This window comes from Anser cygnoides, chromosome 1 (assembly GCF_040182565.1).
Source record: "Anser cygnoides isolate HZ-2024a breed goose chromosome 1, Taihu_goose_T2T_genome, whole genome shotgun sequence".
Lineage (NCBI taxonomy): Eukaryota > Metazoa > Chordata > Aves > Anseriformes > Anatidae > Anser > Anser cygnoides.
In genome coordinates, this window is record NC_089873.1 from 212467982 (window position 1) to 212491675 (window position 23694).

The 23694-nt window shown below is 54.6% G+C and overlaps 2 protein-coding genes across 2 annotated transcripts; both read right to left on the reverse strand.

Annotated features, from left to right (window-relative positions):
- Positions 1–925: 925 nt before the first annotated feature.
- On the reverse strand, positions 926–2873 carry LOC106048587 (olfactory receptor 52B2-like). Its single transcript, XM_066990573.1, has 2 exons — positions 2624–2873; positions 926–2518 (listed from the first exon to the last, which is right to left on the reverse strand). The coding sequence occupies exon 2, from the start codon at positions 2475–2477 to the stop codon at positions 1521–1523; it is 957 nt and encodes a 318-aa protein (XP_066846674.1). The 5' UTR covers positions 2478–2518; positions 2624–2873; the 3' UTR covers positions 926–1520.
- Positions 2874–9591: 6718 nt separating this feature from the next.
- On the reverse strand, positions 9592–13000 carry LOC106048565 (olfactory receptor 52B2-like). The gene is made up of 2 exons (XM_013200553.3): positions 12756–13000; positions 9592–11071 (listed from the first exon to the last, which is right to left on the reverse strand). The coding sequence occupies exon 2, from the start codon at positions 11032–11034 to the stop codon at positions 10060–10062; it is 975 nt and encodes a 324-aa protein (XP_013056007.2). The 5' UTR covers positions 11035–11071; positions 12756–13000; the 3' UTR covers positions 9592–10059.
- Positions 13001–23694: the final 10694 nt, after the last annotated feature.

Consider the following 23694-nt stretch of genomic DNA (forward strand, 5'->3'; position numbering starts at 1 on the left):
TCTGCTCAGGGGGCTCAGAGGAGTTGGCTGTGACACCCAGCAGTTCCTAGGGCCGAAGGTTTATTTCTCACAGCCTTTAACTCAGCTGGGGTCACCCCACCTCGTCTTTCTCAACACAACCCTGTGAGATGCCCTGCTTACAAGGGGACACTGAACCAGCTCTCAGACGTTACTGTTGCTGAGCAAAGCTGCTCAAAGTGCTGTTTTCTCCCAGTGCTCTCCCCCTCATTTTGTCCCTGTCTTTATCGCAGGGCCCCTCTGCAGCTGTTGCACAGGGACTGGGCAGTGCTGGGGAAGCAGCGGGGTCCCTCCGGGCAGCCTCCACAGCTCCAGCCTCCCTGTTCCCTCCCCACCCCAAGGAGGGGGCTGCAGCACGCACGCATGGCCCTTCCCAGCCTCCCAACAGTTTTCAGAAATGTGCTGCTGGGGACTGGCGGAAGGATGTGAGAGCAGGCTGAGAGGAACACAGATCTTCATCGCCACCAGCGCCCCTGCACGGCTGTGGGAACACCCTGGGACTTGGCCTGTCGGCCAAGCATCACCCAAAGAGCCCCCACCAAAGTGCTCCTTCCCTCAGCCCCCCGCGTTTCCCCAGAGGGGAAGGGGCTGCAGCCCCTTCTCTGCACCTCCTGAGCATGACTTTGCATCCACCTCTATTGACTTGGCTGTGTAACAGCCTGTCCTTTGTCAACAGTATGGCCATGTTGGTCTTTGCATCATCTAAAAACCTCATTAGCAATGATTTTATACTTGTTTTTACACAACTGATAAAAATCATACGTAGTGTCAGACCTGGTGTCCAATCTCTGCTGAATCTCCCCAGAAATATATGGAAAACAAGCTCTCAGTGGGGAACTATCACTGCATCAAGACTCTGCAGTTAGCCAAACTCCATTAACAACTTCTTTATTTATAAGTAGGCATATCATTTGTTTCTTTGACTATCTGTTTGTTATAATGACTTATTTATCTGAATGTTGTGGGGAAAAAAAAAATACTATGTTATTCAGCCCTCGGGTAACTTTATCACCCAAATACGGAAGTCATTGGAAAATGAAATGACATGATTCTATGGAAACTAAGCACCAGAAATAAGTACTGATTGCCACTGATTGCGTTCTTGCCTTTTCGCGCTTTATTGATTAAGTCTCATATTCACTTTTCCATTACTTTATTTGGAGCTGATGTCAAACTGAGCAGTGTCAAATTCCTCTGATCATCCCATTTCTCCTTTTTAGTACTGGAACATGGCAGAAGGAGTTGCTTTTCTTCTGTTTTTCTGAGCCTGGCATGAACTGAGGAAGCCTTGCAGGCCTGGTGGCTCCTCCACCAGCCCCTCTGGGCTGCCTGCCCACAAGTCGCCTGGACCTGACCCCAGCTCCCAAAGGCCATGGACGGGATAAATGCAGCTGAAAATGTAAATGGAAATACTGACAGGCAGAGCCTGCCTTGCGAAGTGCACCGTGATACTACACAGCGTGAGGAGCTCTGGAGGTGTTGCTGGAGGTGCCAGTGAACAGCTACGCCCCCCTGCCCGAGACCCCCAGGCTGAGGAGGTGAGCCACGCGCTCCCGGATCGGCCGCGTCCTCACCCCATACACGATGGGGTTGAGCATGGGCGGCACCACCACGTAGAGGTTGGCCAGCAAGATGAGGACATGTCGAGGGACCTGGTGGCCGAAGCGGTGCACTAGGAAGGAGAAGAAGGCCGGCATGTAAAACATGGCAATGACGCAGAGGTGGGAGCCGCAGGTGTGCAGGGCCTTGGGGGAGGCACGTGAGGAAGGCAGCCCCCAGAGGGACCTGAGGATCAGCGTGTAGGACATGGCGATGGAGACCACGTCCAAGCCGGCCGAGAGGAAGCCTGCGGCCACCCCGTACCAGATGTTGATGGAGATGTCGGCGCAGGCCAGGCGGGCCACGCCGATGTGCTCACAGTAGGTGTGCGGCATGATGCTGTGCCCACAGTAGGGCAGCCGCTTGAGGAGGAAGATGGCAGGGAACATGATGCAGAAGCTCCTGGCCAAGGCCGCCACACCGACCTTCACCACAACGGAGCGCGTCAGGATGGCCGAGTACCGCAGCGGGTCGCAGATGGCGATGTAGCGATCAAAGGCCATCGCCAGCAAGACGGCCGACTCCGCCACAAAAACAAAATAGACGGAGAACATCTGTGCCAGGCAGCCATTGAAGGAGATATGGGTGGAGAGAGACCAGAGGACACCGAGGGTTTTGGGTACGGTGGCAGTGGACAACAGCAGGTTGCACACTGCCAATATGCACAGGAAAATGTACATGGGCTGGTGGAGGCTGTGCTCCTTCACGACGGTGATCAGCAGGACAGTGTTCCCAAGGAGGGCAGCGGTGTACATCAAGCAGACCAGGATGGAGATCCAGGTGTGAGACTTCTCCATCCCAGGTATCCCCACCAAGATGAAGAATGCAGGGTGAGACCCTGACAGGTTCGTCACCAGCATGACTCAATGCAATGCTTCAAGTTTTTTCTTGCTTGCTGTTGCTGTGTAATTATAGGAAGAAAGGCTCTGAGAGCAGCTAAACAGTGCCCAGGATACAAACAGGAGCTGAGCTCGTGAGTATCACTGCTCAAGGTTCAGACACTTACCTTATGAACCATATTTTGTCCAGAAGTGCTAAATACTGGGCAGTTTGGGCCATCAGGTTTTCCCTCCATTATTCAAGTCCCCTCACTGGAGCTTGGCAGCCTCATTTCTGGTCTTTGAGTCTTTGAAGTTAGGAGAATCTTCTGCCTCCAACTGCCTGCAGCTGGGAACTAGAGCAAAATATGCAGAAGATGTGCTCCTGAGTCATCAGTCACAGGGATGCCTCTCTGGGAGACATTTTTGGATAGGATCATAGTTTATGTTGTAACTGAAAAATCTTCAGGGTTGGAAATATTTTTAGGAGAATTCCCTACTCTCCTATGACTGCCACAAATGAGGCATGTGCAGTGTCCATCCTGCTCAGGGATCCTGTTTGAAGAGCACCCAGCTTCAGGGAGTCAGAGTGGCTTGGAAGCTACCGATGAAATCAGGACACAAGGAGCCTGGTTCAGTCCTGTCCTTCCTGGCTGTCCGTACGAAAGCTCTGTCCGTAATTCTGTAATGGCATGAGCTCGCTCCTCTGCACGCAAGGCACATGAAAGGCAGGGGAGAGCCCTTTCCGTCCCAAATGCTCTGTTTCATGAAGGATCCCCAGACCGCAGTGTCTGCTCAGCCAGGTATCTGGAGAAATCCTCATCAGATAAACAAAGATGCAATTAAAAGCCACGCGCAGCAGGGCATTATTATTATCAAAGTGTCGAGGGTCTGAAGGGACTTTAAAGTGCCACGAGGAGTAAGGAGCTGTGTGTCAGGGGCTTCCGCCTCCTGTCTTATGCCCACAGAGCACAAACTAGGGCTCTGAGCTGCTGTTGATTTGCAGGGTGCTGTTGAGCCAGCGCTATGAACAAAGAGTGATACCTTCTGAACCACCTGGCACTGGGGACGGCTATTTTAGAAGATATGGAAAATTTACAGGTGAACTTCTGCAGTAGCTCCGAGCCAGTGCTCTTCAGGTATTAGGTGGTCACCAGCCAGACCCCACGCTGTCCTGCAGTGGTTATACTGTGTCCAGCACTGACAGTTGTGCTCCTAGCTCCATCCCAAGAGCACTGTGGTTGTCACCAGCTTGTTGTCCCCAGGTAGTGCTAATTGTGTGGGGACTGCACGAGCCCTGAAGACCTCTGGGTTGTCCCCAGAGCAGCCTTGGTGAATCAGCTGAAGCATCACACACCCCCCCCCCCCCCCCCCAAATATGACAGCTTGTGCAAAATCACTGCCTTCTCCAGGCTCCTGAAGGCTTCCCAGGGCCATAGGATCATAGAAACATAGAATCATTACGGTTGGTCCAATTGTCCCCCAACCACCACTATCACCCACTAAACCATGTCCCCAAGCACCAGGTCCAACCTTTCCTTGAACACCCCCAGGGACGGTGACCCCACCACCTCCCTGGGCAACCCGTCCCTGTGCCTGACCGCTCTTGCTGAGAAGAAATGTCTCCTCATTTCCAACCTGAACCTCCCCTGGCACAACTTGAGGCCATTCCCTCTGGTCCTATCACTGGTTACCTGTGAGCAGAGGCCGACCCCCAGCTCCCCACCCCTTCCTTTCAGGCAGTTGCAGAGAGCAATAAGGCCTGCCCTGAGCCTCCTCTTCTCCAGCCCAAACCCCCCCAGGTCCCTCAGCCGCTCCTCACAGGACTTGTGTCCCAGGCCCTTCCCCAGCTTCGGAGCCCTTCTCTGGACACGCTCCAGGGCCTCGATGTCCTTCTGGTAGCGAGGGGCCCAAAGCTGAACCCGGCACTCGAGGTGCGGCCTCACCAGAGCAGAGCCCAGGGGGACGAGCACCTCCCTGCTCCTGCTGGCTGCACTACTCCTGACACAAGCCATGATGCCGTTGGCCGTCTTGGCCACCCGAGCACACTGCTGGCTCGTGTTCAGGCAAGCATTAATCAACACCCCCAGATCCTTTTCCTCTGCACAGCTTTCCAGCCACTCTGCCCCAAGCCTGTAGCGCTGCATGGGGTTGTTGTGGCCAAAGTGCAGGACCCGGCACTGAGCCATGTTGAACCTCATCCCTTGGCCTCTGCCCATTGACCCAACTTGTCCAGATCCCTCTGCACGGCCTTCCTACCCTCCGGCAGATCGACACTTCCCCCCAGCTCGGTGTCGTCTGCAGACTTATTGAGGGTGCACTCAATTCCCTCATCCAAATCATCAATAAAGATATTAAAGAGGATGGACCCCAACACCGACCCCTGGGGAACACCACCGGTGACTGGTTGCCAGCTGGATTTCACTCCGTTCACCACTACTCTCTGGGCCCAGCCGCCCAGCCAGTTTTTAACCCAGCAAGGAGTGTACCTGTCCATGCCATGGGCTGCCAGCTTCTCCAGAATACTGTGGGAGACCGTGCCAACGGCCTTGCTGAAGTCTAGGTAGACTACATCAACAGCCTTTCCCTCATCCACCAGGCAGGTCACCCAGTCATAGAAGGAGATGAGGTTGGTCAGGCATGACTTGCCCTGCAGGAACCCATGCTGACTGGGCCTGATCCCCTGGCTGTCCCACACATGCTGTGCGATTCCACTCAAGATGACCTGTTCCATCACCTTCCCTGGCACCAAGATCAGGCTGAGACCTCAGTGGCCATAGAGGTGCCAGCAGGGGCAAACCAGGTCCTGTCCGTCACGTGTGAGTTTGGAAGTCATTGCCACACCTGGGCTGAACGTGCTTCAGGTGAGCAGGTCCTGTTTCAGCTTTTTGTGGCACACAACGGAGAATTTGGGAGCTCAGAGGTGGAGATCAGCAAACATTGCTGCTGCAAGATTTTTTAGCTGATTTTGTCCTCATTTCCAATGTTTCCTCATTTCCAAGGAGAGCAATGGACTTACTGGACTGATGTTTCTGCTCCAGAAACCTGCAGAGAGACCCTGGGCAGACTGGGCACTGGGGTCAGAGGAAGAGCCGCCTCGCGCTGCCCGGGACCCCTGGGGACCAGCAGGGACTTCCCATACATCAGAGCAAACCAGTGAAGGCAGGACAGCTTACGAGGATGTGCTGTGTATTGCCTGCCAGTTATGGAGTGTACTGGGGATTTTTATTAATTAACATTTGCTAATCATAATGATGATGGAGGTGAGATGCAGTAAAACCGTTAAGCTTTGCCACCCTAATTTATTACCCACAGCGATCTGCAGATGAAGAACAATTAATAAAGCACCATTGTAGACGGCAGCAAAAGGAATGGAAATGTGGTACTTAAACAGAGAACACTCAAGGCTTTGTTCACGCTGAATGCCGTGCTTATCTCGGCCTCCGTTCCGTGAAGCACTCAAATGCAGCTGAAGAGCATTCGCAATAACAGCGTATGCTTAGGGCTTGACTCAGCACAGACCTGAAGCCTGGTCTCAGTTCGGGCCCGTGCTTGAGTCCCCTGAGCATGGAAGCCTGGTAAGCCTGCCCACACACTCACTGGGGACTGTCTCTTCTAGTGACTCCATTGACTTCCCCTTATGTCCCAAAGTTTTTGAGATTTCATTTACATTTTACGTATGCTACAACTACAAACAACTTCAGCCAAAATCACTTCCTCCTCCCCAGGAAAGGGTCCTTGCAGTCCCAACATGCCTACAAACAGCCCACATCAACTGAGCTAAAAAACAAAACAAAACAACAACTACAACAAAAAATAGGTCTGTTGAGAGAAATTAAATTCAAAGTGCAGAAGTTCTGGCTTCACAGTTCCTGTGAGTTATTAAGCTAACATTTTAACCATGTTAGTAATATAAATCTTCCTGATCAACGGGCTAATATCCCATTATGCATGCCCTTTGGACATTAATTGCTGAGCTGGTGATTCATTGACTCAGGGACATTTTCCCATGCAGGCTGCTCCCTGACCCAGCCACCACATCCATCCAGGGAGCAGAGCAGTGCCAGGGCTGGGAGCTTCAAACTCGGTCCTCACTTGTATTAAGCTGTTCCTGGAAAGCCAGAGAAGCAGAAGGGTACAAGGAATGAATTCACCTGGTATACACAAAGCCCATCCCTACCTAGCTGACTACTAAATCCAGGTGAAAATGCGGGTACCTGCAGGAATGCCTGCCCCTGAGGGGTTTCCCTGAGCGCTGCAGGACCACGCGCTGGAGCGGTCCAAGTGTCAGCGGGTCCTGAGATCAGTGATGTTCTGGTCACTGGGGTGCCAAGACCCAGCACGTGGGCCAGCAGTTGCCTGCTGTTGATCCCTGTGTATTTTCTGTTACTCATACTTGGTTTGGAAGCTCTTTGAAGCAAGTCTATTGCTTTGTGTCCCATCTGTGCAGCACCTGCCCAAGGCAGTGCCACCTCCTCCCTAACTCCAGGCTGTTGGTGTTGGCATGAGGCTCCTCCTGGACATTTATAAAGGGGCCCTTCACAGCACCACTGCCTGGTGTGCTTTGAGCATGCACGCTTGTTGTGCTTAGCATGTACATTTGTTGTGATTAGCGTGTGCTTAAGTTCCTCAATGAGGGAAGGCAAGAAAAGGGAAGCAGTGAAGAAGGCAGCAGAAATAACCACATGAGTTGGACCATGTAACCAAGATACCATGGTGCAGAATTGTCTTTTAGTATTGACAAATTTGGGTGGCAGATAACTGCTACTCGAGCTGATTAGAAAGCTTTCAGGAGAAAACAGCAGCAGAGGGCTGCTTTGTCAACCAGTTCTTGTTTCTGGGTAGGAAAGCAGAGCTGGAGGAAACCCCTGATTCAGCAAATAAGTCTCTTGCTGTCACGAGCTTTCCAGCACCTCACCACAGCCTCCAGTCTGCTGTAACACCTGCGACTGCCCCAAAGACCCTAAAGCATCTCATTTCAGCCCAAATGTATTCATGTTCTGCCTATACCAGCTTGCTCTCCTGACACATTGCCTTTGAGACAGCTCTGTCTCCTATTAGAAATCATGTGGGCTGCTCTGTGCAAATATTCTTTCCTTTTGCTAAGAGAGACACATACATATTTTGAGGACATTAAAAAAGCCCAGGAATACAAACAGCTTTTTAACCAGCTCCGTTATCATCACTGTTAAGCAAACAGATCTTAGTGAACGCTTCCATTTCCGTTGTGCCTGTCACAGGGTTCCGCAATTTGATGAAATCAGAGAATACCCAAAGAAAACAAGAAATATGCTGAAAGAGTAAAGCACTTTTTTTTGTTTTAAATTCTGAAATTGTGATTCTTTCCCTCTCTTTTGGAGCTGCAGTTGTGCTACTGGGATGCCCAGAGCAGAGCAGGGTTTGGGTGGCTGCAGCCCTGTCGTCTCCTACGTCCTTCAGCCGTGAGCCAGCTGGGTCCTGCAGAGCTTCCCTGCTCCTGCTCTCAGCCCTGGGTGCTGGCTCTTGCCAGACCAGCCTCAGCCACTGGCTCCTGGCCCCTCGTGTGGGGCACAAGATTTTGTGGGGCAAACAGATAAGGTGAGCTCTCCAAGAGAGATGCCTCCGGCGTCCAGGCATGCGGCCACCTCTGGGGAAGCTTCCCCAGGTCTGGAGTGGCTTTGCAGCACGGTCAGGCTGTGGGCTTGGCGTGTGCCCACTGCCCTTTTGCTCAGGCATAAAAGGATGTTCTGCAGAAACATGGGATGGTCTGGTCCATTGACACGAGTACACCAGACACTTCTTCAGGTCCTACAGCTGACACGGGGCCAGAGCATGCCAGATCCTAGCACTGCTGTGGGAACTGGACTGCAGAGTGTGAGCCTTCAGGCATTACTGAATTACCCAATTACTGCATTTAAAAGACTGGCAGTTTCCCAGCTGAGGAAGGCTGTCACTGGCCAGACTCAGGAAGCCCCTGAGCTCAACAGCGGCACTAAAAAGTGCCCAGACTCCCCTGTCTCTGAGTAATGTGTATGAGACATGGAGTAGACAATAGGTGCAATGCAGAAAGGAGAACCAAGTGTTTATCTCAACTTCCCACCCAGTAAAACACAAAGGAAAACATGAAGGAAAGGTCTCCAAGCTCTGGTGCAGCCCCTCCTCCTCCTCATCCCAGCGATGCTAATGGGTTACGGCAGTTTTGGCATTTAACTGCTGAGCCAGCACGGCCACCAGGACCCTGCTGTGAGGATGACAGAGGACCAGTCCCATCCTGGCTGAACTGTGGCTGCTGCTGTCGGAGTCACCATGGTCCTGCACTTCATAACAACACGACAAAAGCCCGCCTTGGAAGTGGTGCAGAGCACACTGATCTTTCAGCGGGAGACCTGAAATTCCAGCAAGCTTCCCCCTGAGGTCTGCCGTGCTGCCTCCACTCCCTTCTGCCCATGGGACCTTCAGCAGTGCCCGTGCTCACGGCACCGGGATGAGAGCCTCTCCTTCTGACTCTGCCACGCATGAGATTCACCGCAGGGGAGGCAGCAGATGAGTTTGCCCTGAAAGCCTGCATTGCTGTCTTTGCTGAGGAAGGAAGAGGTAAGGAAAAGGGCTCTCCTTGCTGATCAGATTGACAATGAAATTACACTCTGATTGTACACAGGTGTGCAGAACTGCCCTGCTGCTCCTCCAGCAATACCTAGTGCTCACTCTGTGTCTTTTCATTGAGGCAGATTGCCACTGGCTTCAGGTAAAACAAGGTATTATTGACAGCCTTAGGTAGACATTGGGTAACAAGGCATTATTGATACAACTGGTACACCAATGTGAGGAACAAGAAGAAGTTCAGCAAATCTCTTTTGGTGTTCAAGGATAAATCAAACGTACAGCAACAACGTGGTGGGTCATCAGACAGCAGTACGGGCAGGAAAGGATCTCGAAGTGTGCTGTACCTCACACTGGGCACTGCAGCAGTGCAACGTTTTTGCAAAGAGAGAAATGTTCCTATGGGATGTGTGGGGTGTGGGAGACCATTGTCCCTCTGCTGTCCGTACTAAAGCCTTGAATTCAGTTTTGGACATTGTGGTTTAATGGATGTTTCCTTTAAACACAGGGCAATAGAGCCCATCCAGACCTCACAGGGCTCTCAGCATGTAAACACGTTCAGCAGTGGGAGGTTCTGGGGTCCCTCTGCAACACAAGCTGTGCCTGTGAGGACAGGAGGGCAGATCGTTATCTGCACCACGGTAAGCAGCGCTGCGACCATCCTGTGGTGGGTGGCATACCAGGCTCCGCTCTGATGACCAGCTCATGGTCTAGGCACTAACAAGTGAAGGAGCAAACAGAAATGAAGCTGTAGGACAGCAAACAAAATAAGGCAACGGTAAATGAGCAAGCACGAGTCTTGATGCTCCTCACCTGACCTGTTTGCCCCAGTCTCTGCCAGATGGAGCACTCAGGGGCAGCATCTTTAGGAGAAACCAACAGCAATGAACAGGCTGATGAGCCAAGCTCGTGTTTCCAGAAACCCCATCACCCTCAGCTTCTCCAGAACCTCTTAGGCAAGTCTGTTCCTCCAGGGTGAGAAGAGCAGCCGCTCCTGGCCCTGCAGTCCAGACCCCGTCCTGCATCCCCCTTCCCTCTGCCATGCTCAGCAGTGGCCCCCGCTGCTGGGGCAGGGGCACTGCCCAGCGGGGCAGAGGAGGCGGACCACGCGCTCCCGGATCGGCCGCGTCCTCACCCCGTACACGATGGGGTTGAGCATTGGTGGGACCACCACGTAGAGGTTGGCCAGGAGGATGTGAACGTGACCCGGGATGTGGTGGCCGAAGCGGTGCGTGAGGAAGGAGAAGAAGGCGGGCATGTAGAACATGAGGATCACGCAGAGGTGGGAGCCGCAGGTGCTCAGGGTTTTGAGACGGGCCTCTGGGGATGGCAGCCGGAAGATAGCCCTGAGGATGAGCACGTACGAGACAGCAATGAGCACGACATCCAGGCCGGAGGAGAGAAGCGCCGTCGTCAGCCCGTACCAGACGTTGGCTCTTATGTCGGCGCAGGCCAGGCGGGCGATGCCCATGTGCTCGCAGTAGGTGTGGGGCATGATGTTGTGCCCGCAGTAGGGCAGCCGCTTCAGCAGGAAGATGGGTGGGAACATGATGCAGAAGCCCCGGACCACGGCAGTCACTGCTATCTTCCCAATCACTGAGGGCGTTAATGTGGTTGAGTACCGCAGGGGGTCGCAGACAGCAACATAGCGGTCGAATGCCATAGCCAGCAGGACAGAAGACTCCACAATGAAGCTGAAGTGAGTGAAGAACATCTGAGTAATGCAGGCATCAAATGAAATTTCTCTGGCACTGAACCAGAAGATTGCCAGCATCTTGGGCACTGTCGTGGTCGAAAGCATGAGGTCAGAAACAGCCAGCATCGCGAGGAATAGGTACATGGGCTCATGGAGGCTCCTCTCCGTGATGATGATGAAGAGGAGGACAGAGTTACTGAACACTGCAGTGATGTACATCAGACAGAAGGGGACAGAGATCCAGATGTGGGACTCCTCCATGCCTGGGATGCCTGTCAGGACGAAGGTGATGGGATCAAAGCTGCTTTCGTTGAGCTCATACATGGTGCTGCTGTGCCCACTGTCAGTATGATTCTGCTATCTATGAGAAAGACAACAGGATAAATGCCTGGCAAGCCAGGTGTTGCTGGCAAGCCAGCAACATGCTGCAGGCCAGCCCATGCCCACATCCAGACATGATAAAACCAGTGCATGCAATGTCCTAATTGCAACTGAGCCGTTCATGATGCCAGGGCCTCACTTGGTGCATTTCGCTGTATGGATGGATTTATTCGTTATTCCCCATCAACCCTGATGAACTGTGTCTGCAAGAAAAACATCTCTGTCCCTCCTCTTGCACCGTGCAACAGGTCAGGTCCTATCTATCTCTACTTTATACGCTATCACAAAAAGGCTTGTAAAGTCACCATTATTTGCCTAGTCACAGCCAGTGGGCTATGTTCAGCTTTGTTTGTAAAATAATAGTGTCTTGATCTGTTCAGATCAGTGACCAGTTCATTTCTGAGAACTCCTTGTAGAAACTGTTAAAACTGGCATAAAAACTGTACTAGCTCCAACATGGCTAGGTGTCTTGGGTGTGACTGACATACAACATGACATGCCCCTCGAACTTCTGCCGGACTTGTTTCTCCCCTAATTTCCACCCGTAGAATCATGTTTGTCTATTTGCAAATGATGCAAAGTGCTTTGTTTTTTTAACAAGCGTGCCTCCTGCTCATCCCACGGGGATTACAGAGCCAAAAACAGCAGACGAGGCACTGGACAACCTCATCTATTGGGTGTCATCCCTGCCCATGGCAGGCAGGTTGGAACTAGATGATCATTAAGGTTCTATGAAAACTGATTTGATTTGGACCAAAGCTAAACCTTCCATCTTCAGACACACTTGTAGTTAGTTTTGTTTTTATTCCAACTGTGGGTATCTGAGTGCATGACATGTTAGTGTTTCTCAGCATTTCCATGAAGAAGGGAAGTTGTCCTCTATGAGCCAGAAGTCCAATGAAAGCATCAGTCAGTATAGAGACCTCCAGCACATCATGAATATTTATCCAAATACTTCTTCCATTACTAAAGTCACGTAGAATCACAGAATGGTTTGGGTTGGAAGGGACCTTAAAGATCATCTAATTCCAACCCCCCTGCCATGAGCAGGGACACCTCCCACCAGATCAGGTTGCTCAAAGCCTCATCCAACCTGGCCTTGAGCACTTCCAGGGATGGGTCTTCCACAGCTTCTCTGGGCAACCTGTGCCACTGCCTCACCACTCTCATGGCAAAGAGTTTCTTCCTTATATCTAATCTAAACCTACCCTTTTTTAGTTTTGTTTAAAGCTAATCCCCCTTGTTGTATCACTACGCTCCCTGACAAGAAGTCCCTCCCCAGCTTTCCGGTAGCTCCTTTTAGGTATTAGAAGGTTGTTATAAGGTCTCCCCAGAGCCTTCTCTTCTCCAGGCTGAACAACCCCAACTTCCTCACCCTGTCTTTGTAGGAGAGGTGCTCCAGCCCCTTGATCATCTTTGCGGCCTCCTCTGGACTCGTTCTAATACATCCGTGTCCTTCCGGTGCAGGGGGCCCCAGAACTGAACACACTAATAACTCAACAGAGACAGATAAAGATAGGCTAGGTCTAGAATAGTAAATTAAATGAACCTGGGAACATTCCTGGGCACCAAAAGCCTGCTGGTGCCCGAATGCATATGGTCAAAGCAGTCCAGCGAGCCCTTACGCCTCCCCTTCCGGTGGTATGGAAACAGATTTCTCTCACCTGCCAATTTACTGCCTCTGGTTCTTTCCAAACAGGAATGCAGTGCCCCAGGCGCCGATGTTAGCACAAAGCAGTTCACCCCAGCAGCCCCAGCACGAGCGAGGAGCTCAGCCCCAATAGGCACGGGGCAGCAGGGGGACCTTCCCCATCCTGAGCTGCAGCAGGAGCATCAGCCTGGCAGCTTGTGGGCATTTAAACTGCATGTGCATTAAAGATTAACCACAGGTAACGCTCTTGAGGTGAGTCAAGACATTTCCTGCTTCTCCATCATTTGCATTGCGAGTGTTTCCATGCTCTCCCTGCCCAGACACAGGCTGCATGGCAGACTGACAGCAGAGCCGGCCGCGTGCCTACAGCCAGGGAGCTGGTGCCCAGGTCATGTTGTGTCCCCCATGGAGCAGCCACTGTCTTGTTGTGCTGGTGAAACCTCCCAAAACAGGCTCTGAGCTCTGCCTCCCATGCCCCGTGCCTCTGTGGGAGGGGTTCCTCCCTCAGGCTCCAGCCCTTGGTCAATGATCTACAAAAGCCTGAGAGTGGCCGCAAGCACCAAGCTGGCTTGATCGCATTGCAAAACAGCAAAGGCTGCAGAGATTTGTGCCCAGGTTGAACTGCTGGACTGAACTGGCACCAACTGGAAACCCAGAAACACCAGGACTGCATAATTTATAATACACCATTACTGCAAAGTCATTTTTAAAGAACGTGATGGTTGCGAAGAAGGAACTGGAACAACAGCTCTGTTCAAAGGATGCAAAAAAAATAATAATAAAAGATTATTTGAAAGTCAGATATTGCCTGCAAACAACATGTCAAAGACCCATCAATGCTGCAGAAAAATGGGTCTGAACTCATAGGACTCTATGAACTGATTATTTCTTTCCACCAAGAACCAAAGCAAAATGATTCAGAGTAATTGTATTTTTTTGGATGAAATCAAGGAGTATGAATTCTTGGTCTGCAATGAAACATTCATCATTCAGCGATGCCGTGCTCCGTTTCACTGCTGCGGTGTCTCGGGCTCAGAACAAAAGGTAACCGGGGCGGGCAGGCAGCTGGGAGCTGCCTCCAGTGTGTCAGCGGTCGCACGGCGCAGGTCTCCTGCCTCCAGCAAGCTGCCCGGCCCGGCCACAGCCCGCGCTGCATGAGCCACGCGCCTCGTCCACCCGGAGAACACCCGGAAAGCTCCAGGCGCTGTGCACGCCGTCAGTAATGCCTCGCTTAGTCCTGCCCAAGCTGCTGCCGGAGTTGGCTCAGGAAGAGGGGTCTGCTCCTGGAGCACTGCAGCAATTCCCAGTTTGGGCAGGGGCTTCCAGGACCACCAGGGCTGGGAGGGGTCGGCCCCGCCAGGCAGGGCTGTGCTGCCGCCGGCTGCTGCTGGCCCCTGGGCGTGGGGATGGGGGCACCGAGAACCTCCCGCCACGTCCCAGCTGCTGCCCTGCTCTGTGCCGGACCACAGTGTGTGGCGACCGAGGACGTCCCAAGGAGACCCCGTTTCTGCAGGAGTGCTCCAAGGCTCCTGAACAGCTCAGTGTCTGGAAGGGCTTGTGCCAGCAATGTGCCCGTTCCCGCTGGCTGCTCTGGTAACGCTGATCACGCTCCCATCAGACCATGCCTTGCATCTTGGCACCTGCACGTGCAGGAGTTCTTCCAAGCCCATGTGGCAGGTTCATCTTACCAGTGCGTGTTTTCTAATTTCCTTTTATTTCTCTCCCTGTGGTTTCTACAGAATAAAGCTGGGCAAAGCTGTTCAGCCTGAAAGCACAGGGCCTGTGAGGAAGAGCCACGCCACTTCCCAGCTCGTGGAAATGGGCATTCAGCACACAGAGAGCACAGCACCTGCCCAGCCCCGTAGCAGCACTGTCCCCCTGCTAGCCCAGGTCACTGTGGCTGTTTTGAGCCCTGCAGGGGGGAGCCCTGGCGGATGCTTTCACCTTCCCCCTTGGTGTCTTCCTCCTGCCATGAGCAGCAGGGTCTGCAGGCCCCCCCGGGAACCCCGGTGCTGTGTCAGACCCTGGCAGTTTGGAGGGATGATCGCACCAGGCAGAGGTGACACAGGCGCGTGCTGCAAAGCCACACCTGAAAACGTTCCCTTACAGACCTGTGGGCAACCTGCAGGCTCACGCAAAGAACTTTTGTATGTTGTTCAGTGAAGTAATGTGGTAGAAGGATTAAGACAAACCAAACTAAGTTTGTTTTCACCCAGTTCATAATATAATTGTTAAATATCTTGCTGGGCAGGTATTGCAGACTCCACAGCAGCAGGGGGATTCAAAACGAAGCTACAGAAGCAGTTGTCACCTGAGCTCTGATCGCAGTGGAGAGTTCTGGATGGGCAGCAGTGTCTCATCCTACAGGGCAGTGCAGGAACACGATGCGGGCATGGGGGGCTGGATGCAGTGCTGCACCCCAGCTCGTCCCACCCGGTGCCTGGGGCAGATCCTGGCACGGCACCTGCGGCCAGACCTTTTTGGCCGTGCTTGCTGGGCACTGGAAGATATTTCTCTGCATCACTGGCAATGCAGATTTGCAGCTCGTGCACATTCCCGTGCACTTATCACTGGTGTAGACACACAGCCAGGAGGAAATGCGCTCATGAGCACGGCTCTGGGCTCCCAGTTTTCAAAAAATTCCTGCAGATAAACAGCTTCTTCCCTGCTATGTACCTCCTGCTGTCACCAGGCTGGGGCAGGGCTGACAAGTGCGGCATCGCCAGCAGCTCAGCTGCAGCACCGAGCAGCCAACCCCTGCAGTGCCAGCTGTGGAGCGCGGGGCCTGAGGATGCTGAGGCACAGCCAAGCAGAACGCCACCCCCGGCCCCTCGCTGGTGCACCACTGGGGAGCACTTGTGCAAAACAAATGCCACCGTCCGCTTCCTTGGAGCACATTCCAAACCCACCGCACGCCTTGGTTGTACCCAGGGCCCATTTCCTATTGTGGTGCTCTGAAATAAAGCCCCTGATGAGCTGTCCCAGGCAGGCAGCTCCTCACGCAAACCTGGCAGGCTCAGCTGGTGCCCGCTGTGCTGCGCTGAGGGATGTTGGCTGATGGAGCAGCCACAGAACAGGAACGGGCCCTGCTTCTACCATACCTGCTGTGGGGAATCTCTTCCAGTTCCAGAGCTTGGTTCACAGCCCTTTAATTCAGGAGGAACTTTGGCCCCCACCCAGCACGAAGTGCTCTGAACACCTTCCCCGCACCCTGCAGCACTCCCAGCAGCAAAGCATGGAGCTTGCCCACGCAGCCACAGCCCTCCTGCCCCACAGGGCCTTTGGGCTGGCCCTGCAGAGGGCAGTGATGGGAGTGCTCGGGGGTGCATGAGACATCGCCTAGTTGCAGCAGGAGCCTCGAGAGGCTGCTTGGACCCGGCCTGCTGCACCCGGTCTGCTGCATGCCTGCTTCGGGCTGTTGCTGTCGAAGTTTGTGGAGAAAGCTCCGTGCTCACTCCTCAAGGGTTGGAACAGGCACAGGGCAGGAAACCCTGGAAACCCTGCTAACTCCCGAGTGCCTTGGGAACATGCTGTGGATTTTTCATAGAATCACAGAATGGCTCGGGTTGGAAGGGACCTTAACGATCGTCCAGTTCCAGCCCCCCTGCCATAGGCAGGGACACCACCCACCAGATCAGGTTGCTCAGGACCTCGTCCAACCTGGCCTTGAGCACCTCCAGGGATGGGGCATCCACAGCCTCTCTGGGCAACCTGTGCCAGTGCCTCACCACCCTCATGGTAAAGAATTTCTTCCTTATGTATAATCTAAATCTATCCTCTTTTAGTTTAAAACCATTACTCCTTACCCTGTCAGTACTGTCCCTGATTTCTGGATGCTCTCTTTACGGAAGGAGCAACAAGCAGATGGTGAGGTGCACGGTCTGGGTACAAGGCTCCACAGAGCACAGGTGAGGCTGTTGCCTCCTTGGGATGTGGCCAGTCTGGTGTTTCCCCTCATCCCTCCCATGCCCGGGTCCAGTCGATGTCCCTGCTTACTGCTTCCCTGCGGATGGAGCCTGGGCAGACTGAGACCCTGCACAGCCTGCAGACGTGGGGATGGTGGTAACATCGGAGCCTCTGCAGCTCCTCTGGTGCACTGAGCTTTGCAGAGGCCATCAGCCGGCATCACGCTGGGGGAGCCACGGCCCCTTCAGCCTTGCCAGGGCTGAGCAGAGCGGGGCTGTGCACCCAGCTTCCTCCCCAAAACCCTGGCATCACGAAGCAAGAGTTTCACTTTAAAACCCCTTTATCTTTGGTGGGATCTTCCCGGGCAGGAAAAGAATATATCCTGCTTATCACACTTTGTCTGAAGGGCTTTATTGCCAGAGAAGACAGCACTTGAGCAGTGCCCTGCATGGACATCGACCCACCCCATCCCTTTAGGGCCCTTTTCCCCCCCGCCAGGCACCTCTCCTCCCCAGCCAGGTAATGCCTCCCCATGGCTTTGGGGTGGAGGGGAGGCGCTGGGCTCCTGGGAGGGCAGTAGCAGGTCACAACAAACACAGTAGTTATGGAAATTTTCAAAGGGAGTCATGCCCAGAATTAGAAAAAATGCTTTTGTCTCTCTTCGTACGCATTGTGCATTTCAACATGCATCACTCAGATTCCCCTCACTCCTCATTTTAGGAAGGAATTTGCACTATGCCAAGCTAAACATGGCACAAATTGGGTTTCCTCCAGGGTGGGTATCAGTCTCTTCTACAGCCAGTAACAACAGCTGCCCTTCCTGAGCTGCCATTTCCCAGTGGAGAGCAAGCACCAGGGCGCCGCAGTTGGAGGGACATTCTGCTGCTGCACCACAAACAGGTGAGCTCTGCCTCTCCTGCCCCCAGACACGTCCATTTGCCAGCAGCCTGCTCTACAGACACTGCCTCCCCACGCTCGGTGCCAGCAGCTGCAGCAGAGCAAGTGGCCAGGAGTCCTGGAACAGCCCCCACCTGCCCAGCCGTTCTGCATCCCACACCCTCGTGGGCACTGGAAGGGTGCCCAGCACCAGGACAGGGGGCCCTGGGCCCAGCCTGGAGGCCGGGAGGTGCCCTCTGGGCCCCAGGCAGCGCTGCTGTGCCGGGCGGGTGCCGGAGCCCTGGCACAGGCTGCCCGGAGAGGGGCTGGGGGCTCCTCCGTGGGGTCTCCGGCAGCCGCCGGGACGTGGGGCTGGGCGAGCGGCTCTGCGGGGCCCTGTTGGGGCAGGGGGCGAGCAGCGGCACCCAGGGGTGCCTCCAAGCAGTCTGGGATCCTGTGGGGCTGCTCCTGGGGACAGTGCTCCCTGCTCCAAAATCCAGCACCGTGGGGATAGAGGATGGGGAAAGGGCAAGGGTCAGGGCCCTGGAACAGATGATGCCCAGAGGGTGAGCACACAGGGGAGGCCCCGTGTCCCCTGCTGTCCCTGCATGGGTCATGCACAGGGATATCTGTGGGACCCCTTGCGTCTAGGCCACAAGGGGCTTGGCCAAGAGCGGGGCAGAAGAGCTGCTCTGTGAGTGCTGCAGCCTCTGGAGCCGGCACCGTGCGTACCAGTCTGGAGAAATGCTGAATGCTCAGGAGAGTGGACTCTAGAGGTCTCTGCGAGGTAAGAAATGCCGCAGAGCCAGCAGCCCGTGGAGACCCACGGCCCAAGCTCAGGGACGGACCCTGCTGCAGTGGGACCATGGCAGCGGAGGCTCCAGCCGAGATGCAGTGCTGCGGTGGGGGACTAGAAGAGAGAGTGAGGGGGCTCCACAGCCTGGCATGACATGGGGACACCAGCCCCCAGGACATGATGGGTTTCCAAGGCACATACATCCTGGTGCAGGCCCTGCTTGGACCCTCGTACTCCTCGCTGGGATACCTCAGGTGTGCAGAACACGTTGCAGTGAGCTCTGACTCGTCAGACTTTGGAAGCAGCCTGTGAGCACTGCCACAGCTCTTCGGCTTCCAGCCTGGCTGCTCTATACTGCTCCCCGATGGCACGGCACAACCTCACACAGGGGCATGCATGTTGACCAGTGAAGGTCTGCACATGGCTTGGGCCCCAGGTGGTTCAGACCTCTCCTGGGGGCTCACCTGCTCGCTTTCCCAGGCAGGGCTCAGCTGGTTCTCACCGGCTACACTAACACAGCTCATTGTTTGGAAGGATTTTTAATTATTACTATTTATTGCACAGTCTTTTTTCCTCCCAGCACCTGCAACTCACAAGGCAGGGACAGCAGGCGTGTGACGCTTTCCTTCCCACTCCATGGTGCACCATGAGCACAGAAATCACGACACTGCCCTGGATGAGACTTGGTCCCTCTGCTGTGGCACAGCCCCAGCTAAGGAGAACCGCACTGGGTTGATGCTGGTGCTTTTGATGTTTCTTTTACATGCTTTTGCTAGAGGGAGAGGAATCATTCACACCAGAAAAGATGCTCAGGAGGAGCCCCGTCTCCTGCTCCAACACCAAAGCTGGGCTTTACTGTTCTGGGGAGCAACGCTGGAATCCTCACTCAGTGCTTGCCCAAACGCACAGCGTTTGTTTTGTGTTTGTCTTTTCAACTACAGAAACTCACTGAGCAACCACTAGTATGTATTTAACCTTTAAGTGTTTTCTCCATGGAAGAAGAACACAGTAAGCGAGGGGAGGCAGAACATGATGGTCACAGCTCATAATAGTTCAGCAGCAAACACTGCACATCCTTGAGGTCAAGAGAACAAAGACGCAGAGAAACAACAGCACCAGTGCTCCAGAGATGCTATTTTTGCTTTCAGGATCATCTTCCCTATGAGAGCTTTGCCTGCACGAGGTGGAGAGCACGCAGCGAGAGCGAGTGGACACTGGGTTGGAGGGCAGGGCTGTAACCGGCAGAAGTTCAGTCTGTTCTGACCTCGGCACTCACAAACTGCCACAGCACATTTATCACTACCTTTACCATGAGCTAAAAAGGTACAAAACAACAGTCGTGCACTATCGAAAGCAGCCAGCTGATGACATGAAGCTTTGATTCATGCAGCACCAGCAAAGCATCACGCAGTGGCACCGTTCCTCACCTGCATGGGTGCTGTGGCCATGGCTGCATCTGCCTCTTCCTCCCCTCCTGTCATTAGTTTCACTCTTGCACATGCCTGCAGATAACTCTGTCCTCCTCCCAGCAGAGCCCAACGCAGCCAGGAGCCACAGAGAGCCAAGGGCAAGGCTGAGCTGCTGGACCCCGTCCCCAGGCAGCACCGAGGCTTGCCTTCTGCATGTTTTACTGGCAGACGCTGTGTGAGCAGCCCCCGAGCAGGGGATCAGAGCAGGACAGCTCTGCAGAGGTCCCCAGTGGCAGCAGGGCACCGGATTGCCCTGCCGCTGTCAGAGCTGCAGCCCTGCCCCAGTCCCAGCCTGGGGCCAGCTCTTCCTGGCAGTAGCAGAGGGGTAGAAGGAGCTTCCCCTGCCCATCTGTTGCTGGGGCTTTTCAGCCTGGAGAAGAGAAGGCTCCAGAGGGACCTCACTGCAACCTTTCAGTACTTGAAGGGGACTTATAAAAAAGATGGTAAGCAATTCTTTGCTCAATGTGATAATTGCAGGACTAGGGGGAAAGGTTTTAAACTAAAAGAGGGGAGATTTAGATTAGAGGTTAGGAGGAAATTCTTCACTCAGAGAGTGGTGAGGCACTGGCACAGGTTGCCCAGAGAGGTTGTGGATGCCCCATCCCTGGAGGTGTTCAAGGCCAGGTTGGATGAGGCCCTGAGCAACCTGATCTGGTGGGAGGTGTCCCTGCCCAGGGCAGGGGGGTTGGAACTGGATGATCTTTAAGGTCCCTTCCAACCCGAGCCATTCTATGATTCTATGACCTGTGGGGCTGAGGCGTCACTGAGGCCATCACCCTGCCCGGAGACATCAGGGTCTCACAGCAGGTGATTCCAGCTCTTCCTCCCAACACCAAGATGCATGGGGATGCTCTTGGGCAAGCTGCAAGCATGGCACACCAGGCAGTGAATGCAGGACCTGTTCCTGGAAAGGGTTTGTACATGGCCAGGGCTGAGCTTCAGCTGCTCACACTCACCAGCAGCGCTCCTCTGCCAAGCCCAGGGGGCTCATCCTCTCCTGATCGTTATCAAGAGCAGAGGGGGAGCACACCCACGCTCGTGCCCTCAGGGGCTCGGAACCAGGAGCTCCCCAGGCTCAGCACATTGCAGAAGCAGTTTATTAGCAATCACAAGGCTGAGCACGGAGCTGGAGGCCAGCCTGCAGAAGCCCCTCACTCAGCGTCAGGCTCCAGAGCAGGACCAGCCCCACACCATGTGCCCCTGCCTCGCCTCCACTGCGCCACCCCTGCAGGCACAGCTAGGGACAATATTTCCTCTGTGTGTAAGAACATCAGTTCCTCTGCCACAAACCTGCTTTGAGGGAGTTTCATCTCACTGCCCCACAATCTTTTGTTTTTGTTTTTGTTTTTGTTTTTGTTTTTGTTTTTGTTTTTGTTTTTGTTTTTGTTTTTGTTTTTGTTTTTTGTTTTTGTTTTTGTTGCATTATCTTTTTGTTCCTGATGTTCACTCTTGATTTGTGTTGTGAATTGAACACATTCGTCCTCATTCACACCCCAGGAGAGCAGCTCTTCTTCCTCTTCCCAGGCACTTTGCAAGTCCCCTGTCCACCCTTCCCCAGCCTCCCAATGCCAGATCCTTCCGTAATGTTCTCCAGCTCTGTGGCCACTTCCACTGCTCTCCGCTGTGCTGGGGCAGCGCCTGCCTGGTGCTGCAGCCATGCTGCAGCCGCACAGGACAGGAGCATCGATCACCTCACATCTCCTAGGGACTGTGCTCCCATCCACCCGCCCAAGGACGGTGTCCACCTCTTTCACAGCGCTGTGTCCTGCTGGTGCGTCCTCGTCTGAGGCCACAGCGCTCCATGTCTGTGCAGCTGATGGTCCTGCCCCTGCGCCTTCTGGTGCCTTCACAGCACATCTCTATTAGTTCAGGCTCATGGACACACCACTGATGCAGGGCCCCCACAGGCTGGCTGCAGATTTGGCAGCAGTCTGCCTTGAGAAGCCTGGGGGGACAGGTGGTGCCCCAGGACTGGGACTACCTGCCCCGGGCACACTGCTCCATGCAGCTTTGCTGCAGCCACCTCGCCATGCTTGCCCTAGCCCTGCTCCTCTGGCTTTGTGGCTGCGAGAGGTGCCATTAACAGGTCTCTCTGAACCAAGCTGACACCGACTGCAACAGGAATCCAGACCAGCTGGGTGCTCCTTTTTCCTCAGTTATTGCACTATGGCAGTCACAGGTTCCCCTACGTTACTTTCAATGAACTAAGAGGGAGATGGATTGCTCTCTTATTTTTCCCCTTTTCCCATTTGTGGAGGGACTGGCACTACTCTTTCCCCCTTTCCCATCTCGTGGAAGGTCTGCCCATTCCCCATCAGCCTCATGGATCTGTGCCAACAGCTTGGAGCCTTCCGGCCACCATGAGAGCCAAGCACAGATTCCCAGTGTGGCTGAGGCTGGGGGCACCCCTGGGTGCCGCTGCTCGCCCCCTGCCCCAGCAGGGCCCCGCGGAGCCGCTCGCCCAGCCCCACGTCCCGGCGGCTGCCGGAGACCCCGCGGAGGAGCCCCCAGCCCCTCTCCGGGCAGCCTGTGCCAGGGCTCCGGCACCCGCCCGGCACAGCAGCGCTGCCTGGGGCCCAGAGGGCACCTCCCGGCCTCCAGGCTGGGCCCGGGGCCTCTGCTCCTGGCCCTGGGCACCCCCGGCGAGAGCCCGGCTCCGGCCTCTGCGCAGCTCCCCGCAGGCCCCGGCAGCCGCGGGGGAGCTCCCCCGGAGCCTCCTCCTCTCCGGGCCGAGCAGCCCCAGCTCTCGCAGCCTCTCCTCACGGCAGAGGTGCTCCAGGCCCTCCCGCACCTCGGGGCCCTGCTGGGCTCCTGTCCAGCCTCCAAGTCCCCGGCAGGTAGACGTGTAGTGGACAGGGCTGCTACCACAGACATCATCCCATGGGGCTCTTGAGCCTGCCCTGGGCATCAGACCCCAGCACCCCCATTCTCCACAAGGAAAGTCACAGCACTGAAAATCAGGTATTACAGTAAGAGTCGTGCTGGGGGCATGCCGGTACCACATCAGCGTTGCTGTGTCCCCATGCCATCCCACACACCAGTGTTTCACCGTGGGCTGCAGCAGCGTAGCTGTGCCTGCAGAGCACAGAGCGAGGGTGCGGTGGTGGCCACTCGTAATGCACCATGAGGACACACGTAACCCAGGTAGCTCCAGGTGAACGGTGACAGTTTGCGTCACACTGAGACTGGAGGGCACTGGGTACACATCCCGAGCCACCTGGATGATTCCTTTCCCCTCCAGTGACTGGATGGGGACAAAAGCACGGAGGAGGTTGAAACCACCTTCCGGAGCACTGCAAGCAGCATGCTGTGTTCACAGTGCCAATGTTTGTCCAGTGCTGCACGAAACAAGCAGGGTAAACATGGCCTGGGAATCATTTCTGAACACTACCAAGAAAGGCTCCTAATGGATCACCCTCACACGGGACAAACCTGATTGTATCTCAGACCTGAGCAATAACTAATGATGCTCAGATAACACAGCCCAGCTGGCTGTTTGTGTAGGAAATACTGGCAAGAAGATGGGCATCAGAAATCATCTGCTTGCTGATTCTGTTCCACTTCAAGGTATTTCCACTGTTGGAGACACAAGAAGCCGAGGAGGACCCAGCTAGAAAACAGCGCTGCGCTGGGAGAGGTGCTACACGGTGCCTGCCATGGTGACGAGCAGCCAGGCCACTTGCTGAAGCACAAACCTGACAGAGGACATCTCGGGCTGCAAGCAGCTCAGCACAAAGCAGCACAAGCCCAAAGGCGGATGGGCAGGTCCCGGGCCCTGCACGGACCTTGCCATTCAGTGGTGGCAGCACCAAAGCCACTGGGCATCAGCTGCAGCAGGGACACCCGGCATGCTGCAGGAGCAGAGCTGGCACTACTCACCAACCCTGGCTTCCCAAACCACTGCC